The sequence below is a fragment of the Scleropages formosus genome, chromosome 4, assembly GCF_900964775.1.
Source record: "Scleropages formosus chromosome 4, fSclFor1.1, whole genome shotgun sequence".
NCBI lineage: Eukaryota > Metazoa > Chordata > Actinopteri > Osteoglossiformes > Osteoglossidae > Scleropages > Scleropages formosus.
In genome coordinates, this window is record NC_041809.1 from 35,880,228 (window position 1) to 35,887,870 (window position 7,643).

Below are 7,643 nucleotides of genomic sequence, written 5' to 3' on the forward strand. Positions count from 1 at the left end.
CAATAATAAATGCTTGTTAATGATGTAACACTGCTCATCGTTTAATGAGAAAATCACCCGATTTCCATCACACACTAAAGTCAACTCTAACTGCATATAAACTGCATGCATTTCGTTGTTTTGTTCGTTTTACTTTTATCCAGCACCATCTACAAGGTCAAGACTGATACAATAAAGACGTGTTTCAGGTGTCAGAATTTCAGTTTTACTTAATGCAAGTAAAGTTGATTTTAATTAGCTTGGTTTTTGGAATTCTAAGGTTTTAAATAATAATAATAATAATAATAATAATAATAATAATAATAATAATAATAATTGTATTTCATTAAGGCTGACAAAGAAAGCGAATATTATTAATTAGAAAATTGCGCACATTTCTCGCGGTAAAAAAGAAGCAAATGTTGCATTAATTACCTACTGAAATTATTAGCGAATACAGTGAAAATGTTACGGCTATTGACGAAGATCTTCAAAGGTTAAGTTTACAAAATGTGACCGAAGCGCGTCTCAGCGATCGGTCCCGGGAATCAAAGTATCGGCGATGACGACTCCCGCCCCCCCCCCTTCCCCCCGGCCGACGACGTTGCCGGGAAGCGGCGTGCGCGTGCAGGCCCTCGTGTGGCTTTACCTGGGGCTCCGCCGGACCTCCGGTTGGACCTGCGAGGGGCCTCGATCGTCGATGCCCGGTCGGACCCGGGAGCTTTTGATGCTGCGGCTCGAGAGCGTTTGAAATGCAGGCCCGTTTTTCGATGCAAATGTCGGAGCGCGTGCGGCGGGGTTCGAGGGAGGGAGAAGAGGCCATAAAAGCGCGCGTCGGGGTGGCGCCTCTTAACTGGCAGAGAGTCTGGCAAACAAGAGTCCAGGCAGGAGATCCGGGAAGGACTGGCTCTGGTTAAAGGAAAACCCGAAGGCGAGGGAGCGCGACTCCTCTTTCGGAGGCAGCGATTATGCGCAGCAGAACTCGTTCGGAAAGAAGATGTACGTGAGCTACCTTTTGGAGAAGGACTCGAGCATGTACCCGAACTCCGTGAGACACCCGAGCCTCAACCTGAACCCCCAGAACTTCGTCCCGGCGCCTCCGCAGTACTCGGACTTCACGGGGTACCACCACGTGCCGGGCATTAACAACGACCCGCACCACGGGCAGAGCGGAGCCTGGAACCCCACGTACGCGCCGCCGCGGGACGACTGGACCCCCTATGGCGCGGGAACAGGACCCTCCACCTCAAACCCGGGCCAGATCAGCTTCAGCCCCCCGGAGTTCTCACCCGTGCAGCCTAACGCGCTCCTGCCTCCGTCCATGAACGCGCCCGTGGGACAGCTGTCCCCGAACTCCCAGCGCAGGAACCCGTACGACTGGATTCGCCGCAGCGCCCCGCCGTCCAACTCAGGTGAGCTGCGCTCCCACCCGAAGCGCCCCCCCCCCCCAACTTCCACCCCCCGCGACTCCTCTCAGGCCGTCTGTTGTCTGGACAACTGTGCGCTTGTTCCTGAGCACAAGAACGCAGGAAAAAACGGAGGAGGCTGTTCTCGCATATTCATATTGCAGTATGTGTATGTAATATTACTATAATAGGTTCGTTTTCTAAGAAACTATGACTGTAACTATAATATAAATAAATCTATAATATATAGATCATATGTACAGTCAGTCTATGCGTGTGCATTGATTCTGAGTCTATATACTCTATGTACAGGGAATAGGGACATGGACACATTTTTATTATACATGGTTTTATATATACATTGTATACTGTAAGGTAACATTGAGTTTTAGTGCTCGAACCCAGGACCAATAATCATGCGCAGTGTGTGTGTGTGTGTATAATATATACTGCGCACTATATATATACAATACAATACACAATATTATATATAAAGTGCTTGTTATTTTAACTTATCTAAACATAACTTTAACTGTTACAAAATAACTTGTAATTTATTATCCTTGTACATTTATATACGCAGTATTATAGCTACAGATTAAATTCTCCGCCGTTGCTGCAACAGATAGTTGTAGCTGAGGGTGACATTGGAGAGTTCCTGAGAGGTTTTTTTCTCCGTCTTCTGGGTCACTTCACACACTCGGGAAGGTGGTGTGTGTCTCCTGACAGCGAGCGCTTCCTTCGGCCCCTTCTGCTCGTGCGCTTTTTCCCACATTCTGCGGACTTTGCGATGAGCCGCACGAGCGCCACCGTTTTATGGTACAATATATGGGTCCTAATGGATTTACAAGCTGAGCAGATTTCATCTTTTTATAGTTTAATGTAACGGATTTATACTCAGTTATCAAATCTCCGCTCTCTTCTACTGCCACTATGTCACTTAATACAGTTATTTATACGGCGCTATTAGCGAAGACGCCTTAATTCAGGATTTGCGCACTTCTGTCCAATTACTAAGACCAGGCTTATTATAGCATTATTATATTATTTTATTACATGTCACTAAACCTTTGATCATTGTCATAGTTCATATTTCTCCGATATGAGAACAAAATACAGTTGTAAACAACTAAATATACGCATCACATACAACACGGAGCTGTTTAATAACAGCGATTAAGCGGATTTCAGGCTTCGGGCGAATTCACCGTAAACGGGAGAGTCGCGAGCGCGGGAAAGCGGAAGTGCGGCTCCTCCTCGCTGCGCGCGATGCTTCTGATGGACCTGCTGGTTCCGAGGAGCACAAAGGAGTCGCTCGCTTTGAAGGGCTTGTCATGCAAATGGGGGCCACTTTGGCTTTTGTGGTAGAGCGCCTGGAATCACGTAAATTGTTTGTCTTGTTGTCCCGCTTTGTTCCCCGCGTGTCTCGAGGCGGAGATCGGGCGCTTTGAAGTCCAGCGTTTCCGGTGCGCACGGCCAATGGTCCTGGGTTCGAGCGCTAAAACTCGATGTTACTTATAAGTCTTGTTATTATTATTATTATTATTACACAGCAAACTCAGAACAACTATTTAAAAAAACGCTTTCCCCATATTATTATATTACATCAGCTACTTCAATGAATGAATTCAGTTTTATTTCCTGGAAGGTTAATTGCAGGTGAAAATTATTTTCTCCGACAAAATGGGTTAAATGTAAAACGAAAAATCAAAACGGCTTATTTTGCTTAGACAAACAGGTAGAACTCAAGGTTTAAATTGTTATCATTATATGTTACTAAATGTGATAATGCAATAATTTGTGTTATTGCAATTTTTATTTGTTATTATTTGCAAAATAGCCACATGTAAATCAGCTGTGCTAAAGTTACAAGTTCTGAATAGAATGCAAAGATTTTTTTAAAGCGGGTATCACATCCATTTGAACATTTACGTAAAACCAAAAAAAGTAGTTTGGAATGTATCTACAGTATATGAGCTCTGAAATTAATTTCACTGAAGTGGTAACACGTATAAATTTAAATGTATAAATTGTGAAAGAAGATGTTTATTAAATGTTATTTTTTTTGCTTCAATATGAAGAGTATATTGTTTTCATTTCAGTTAATTCAGTCTGATGTTATCAAAATTTGACTATAGCCTTAATACAGTTAAGTAAGTAAAAGATGTCTGAAACAAACCTCAACAGCACTTTTCTATTTTTCTGGCTAAAGATGGAAATGTGATCAAGAAGTTGGGAGGTACTATAAATGTACCGCAATATGTCTGATTCACTGAATGTACTTACTGTAGAGAACTTAAATGTAACATCAGTTACATAAATGCTTTTTTTGAAAGGAGAAGTCCTTTCAGTTAAATAATAACCTCTTACTAAGAGCACGATTATTAAATCAGAAGTTGGGGGGATTGACATTCATGTCAAACAGAAGTGACCTGGTGTTAAAGATGTTAAAGATAAAGGGGGTAAGTATACTCTTCTAAAATTTGGGGACATCTCTTTAGCCCCATTTTTATTCTGCACCCAGGAGTGTATACAGTATGTTCTCAAAGGTTAGCAGTTAATAAAAGCGCTTAAAAAATTGAACCAGCAGTTTTGGTGTAAAACTGTGGAACCTATAAATGGGTTCCTCTCTTCTCCTGTTATTGTGACAGGTGCAGGCGTGTTTGCATTCCTAATTGATTATGGTGTTAAAATGCAGTGGGAACAAGGACACTTGTGCTAATCACTGTATTTTGTAAATGGCCTTTTGCGGTAGTTCCACGTTGATGTATATTTGCTGCCCCGGCCTACACGGTTATCTTGTTGCCCCAGACAGGGAATTTTACGGTCCACGTTACAAATTAACTCTGAGAAGAGCTTAGCTACTTGCCGTATCGCCCCAAACCCTCTCTTTCTCATGAACTTCCCATTAGCCACAACTGCAAAATCGTTTATCTGAGTCTGCAGTGACATCACACATAGAACCCATAGTCATAACTCATGTTTTGGTGCACATGCTGTCATCGGTAGTAAGTGGCTTAATAGAAAGGATCCACAAAAAGGAGTTCCAGAAGTCCATAATTATACTTTAATGTTAATGGGCGAAGTAAACACAATATGGTGTTCATGCTGTCATCGCTATTTTCGGTATGAATGCCGAAACCTCTGTCATTTGGAGATACTCAGACCAGGGCTGCCTCGTGATGTCAGAAAGACAACTGAGCTTGATGAGCAATCCTGCCACATGGTCATGCTTGGACAAAATGTTTGTGGGCATAAATCTGCGAAAAAACAACTGTCTGTGGAATGATTTCTGAAATAGCTGATCAAAAGTCACCTCTCGTGTGTAAGTTTCAAAAGCTTGGATTGTTGGGCTGGATTTCTCTTGTAGCAGTTTGTTTAATAAGTGTCAGCATCTTCTGAGTTTGTTTTCATTTTTAGCCTTGTTACTAGTAGCCCTATAGGCGGTGGACAGAAATAAAGAGAATGAAATGTAGAACTTTAGAAGAAATGCTGAATGAGGTGTTGCACATTTTATTTGTCTCTCAACAGATCCAATTTAATAAATTAACCACTCAAGAACAGCCCACGAAGCTTAAAAATTACAAGAAAGCTTCATGGGCTCTTGTGCCTGATCAGGCTGATATTTACCAAGCTGTTATAAAATTTGTCACTTTTCTTCTGTTTCTCCTGTTCTGTAATTCCACGTAGAATTTAATAAAAACATTTTTTCATGTTAAATTGAGCAATTCCTTTCATTTATTTATATATATGCACACACACTGTCTGAAGCCACTTGTCTCAAGTGGGGTCACAGCAAACTGGAGCCTAACCCAACAACAAGGGGCACAGGGGACACACCCAGAACAGGACACCAGTCCATTGCAAGGCAACCCAAGTGGGACTCGAACCCCAGACCCACCAGAGAGCAGGACCTGGCCAAGCCTGCTGTGCCACCACACCCCTTACGTCCTCTTGATATATATATATATTATTATACTTTATTTGAAAATCACAGCACAAGAACTGTGTTGAAATCACAGCAATGGTGTCAAGCCATAAAAACAACTAAAGAAATGAAAGGTATATTATTATTATTATTATTATTATAAACCAAATACAACTGGTAGCATAGTGGCACAGCAAGTAGCGCTGCTGTCGTGTAAGAGGATGTGGGTTTGATCCCTGTTCAGTCTGTGTGGAGTTTGCATGTTCTCCCTGTGTCTGTGTGGGTTTTCTCCGGGTGCTCTGGTTTCCTCCCACAGTCCAAAGACATGCTGTTCCCCAACAGTGTGTGTGTTCCACTGATGTATGGATGAGTGACCCAGTTTAAGCAGTGTATCTAGCAGTGGAAATCACTGCAGTGAATTAGGTGTGTGGGCTGATAACACTACATAGAGTTCATTGGAAGTTGCTTTGGAGAAAAGTGTCTGATAAGTAAATAAATGTAAATTGAAAAGAAATCACAATTTGTTTTAAAGTGTTCATGGGCCGCTACTTGTCGTGTCTGAAAATCTCTTCTTTTTTCCAGCAGGTAAGACTCGCACGAAAGACAAGTACCGAGTGGTGTACACAGACCACCAGCGGCTGGAGCTGGAGAAGGAGTTCCACTACAGCCGATACATCACCATCAGGAGGAAGGCGGAACTCGCCACGGCCCTAAACCTCTCCGAGCGACAGGTGAGTCTCAACAAGTAACCTGGAGTCACACAACCCCCTGGTCAGAGCTTATGATGTCTCACTCATCATCTGTTTCTCTTTCTGTCACACACACACACACACACACACACACACACACACACACACACACACACACATCCCAGAGTGCTTTGTTGACAGCCGTATGAAAATATGTGCATGCTGAAGAGCTCATTTAGATATTAAACCATATTCAGTCCTACATATCCTAACTTTTTTCTGGTAAGACTTTCATTTAAATGAAAAAAATAACTGACAGTCCCACAGGGAATTCATACATTTAAACAATAATGTAATTTAAGAGTAATTCAAACATTTAGTAAATATGTGATTGAAATCTTCTTTTTTCTCCCTTAATCAATTTTGAGTTTAAAAGCTTTCAGAAAAAACAGTCATTTCCTGTTGAGCTTTTTCTGAAAGCTAAAGATTAATCACATGTGCTATGAGAGCAAAGCACAGACTTCAAAATATTTCCTAAAATGTGTTGGAACAGGTGAAAATCTGGTTCCAGAACAGGCGAGCCAAGGAGAGGAAGGTGAATAAAAAGAAGATGCAGCAGCCACAACAGGCCTCCACAACCACTCCTACTCCACCGGGGGTTGGTGCCCCAGGGAGCGTCGCTATGGTGACCAGCAGCAGCAGTGGTCTTGTATCGCCATCAATACCAATGACTATTAAAGAGGAGTTCTGATACTGGCTTGTTCCAGAATATTTTTGGACAGAATTTCACAACATGTAACAAACACTCTTACTCAATTACCCCCCTTAATCAGGCAGAAGATATCTTTACCCAAACCACAAACTCAGAGGAATGAGGGAATGTAAAGCTTTCTCCAGTTTTGTAATAAAAAGAACAAAAGGAAAAAAAGAAATATAAATATATATAATTAAAAACTTCTAATGTCATCAGTGATGTAGTCTTTTCACTGTATTTTCTGTCATGCTGTGCTTTGTCTTAAAATTTTTGAAATGTTTGTAAATGTTTATAATCTTATGCTTGAGTTTTAATAGTTGTATGTGTTTAACGTAAGTCACCATTTGTATGTAAAGCTTTATTGTTGTTTTGTTGCCTAAATTTTGTTTAATTTTATATTTGTGAAGAGAGGTGCCAAAGTTTGAAGAGAGTATTTACAAGAATATATAGAGGAAAAATAAAGCTTTGAACCTGTGCCTATCATGTTTTTCTTCAAGAATTTTATTTTTTGTTAATACATGCATGCGGGGGGGGTGCGGTGGGTTGGACCGGGTCCTGCTCTCCAGTGGGTCTGAGGTTCGAGTCCCGCTTGGGGTGCCTTGTGATGGACTGGCGTCCTGTCCCGGGTGTGTCCCCTCCCCCTCCAGCCTGGCGCCCTGAGTTGCTGGGTTAAGCTCCGTTTCCCCGCAACCCCGTATGGGACAAGCAGTTCAGACAGTGTGTGTGTGTGTGTGTGTGCATGTGCATGCATGCTTATCAGCTGTGTTTTTAATGTTTTATACTAGATTTCATCAGTGCCCCATTCTATATATTAATTTATATGTTTAGAATTCGCTAACTAGTAGATCTACAAAAGCCTAATTGGGCACAAACATGTCTGACAATAA

At 41.8% G+C, this 7,643-nt stretch overlaps 1 protein-coding gene across 2 annotated transcripts; it reads left to right on the forward strand.

The window, feature by feature from the left end:
- The first annotated feature begins 595 nt into the window (after positions 1-595).
- Positions 596-6,866, forward strand: cdx1b (caudal type homeobox 1 b). 2 transcript variants are annotated; one of them, XM_018751864.2, is made up of 3 exons: positions 596-1,391; positions 5,896-6,044; positions 6,556-6,866. In XM_018751864.2, exons 1-3 carry the CDS (start codon positions 977-979, stop codon positions 6,751-6,753), a joined length of 762 nt encoding a protein of 253 aa, XP_018607380.1. In that variant the 5' UTR covers positions 596-976; the 3' UTR covers positions 6,754-6,866. The 2 variants fall into 2 exon arrangements, with proteins under 2 accessions (XP_018607380.1, XP_018607381.1); XM_018751865.2 differs by having other exon boundaries at positions 5,899-6,044.
- The last annotated feature ends 777 nt before the right edge of the window (positions 6,867-7,643 follow it).

Excerpts from the sequence above, each read along its gene's own strand:
- cdx1b (XM_018751864.2), top strand. The coding sequence starts at position 977 with ATGTACGTGAGCTACCTTTTGGAGAAGGACTCGAGCATGTACCCGAAC. Across the intron at positions 1,392-5,895 it reads CGCCCCGCCGTCCAACTCAG|CAGGTAAGACTCGCACGAAA; the intron begins GTGAGCTGCGCT and ends TCTTTTTTCCAG. Across the intron at positions 6,045-6,555 it reads TAAACCTCTCCGAGCGACAG|GTGAAAATCTGGTTCCAGAA; the intron begins GTGAGTCTCAAC and ends GTGTTGGAACAG.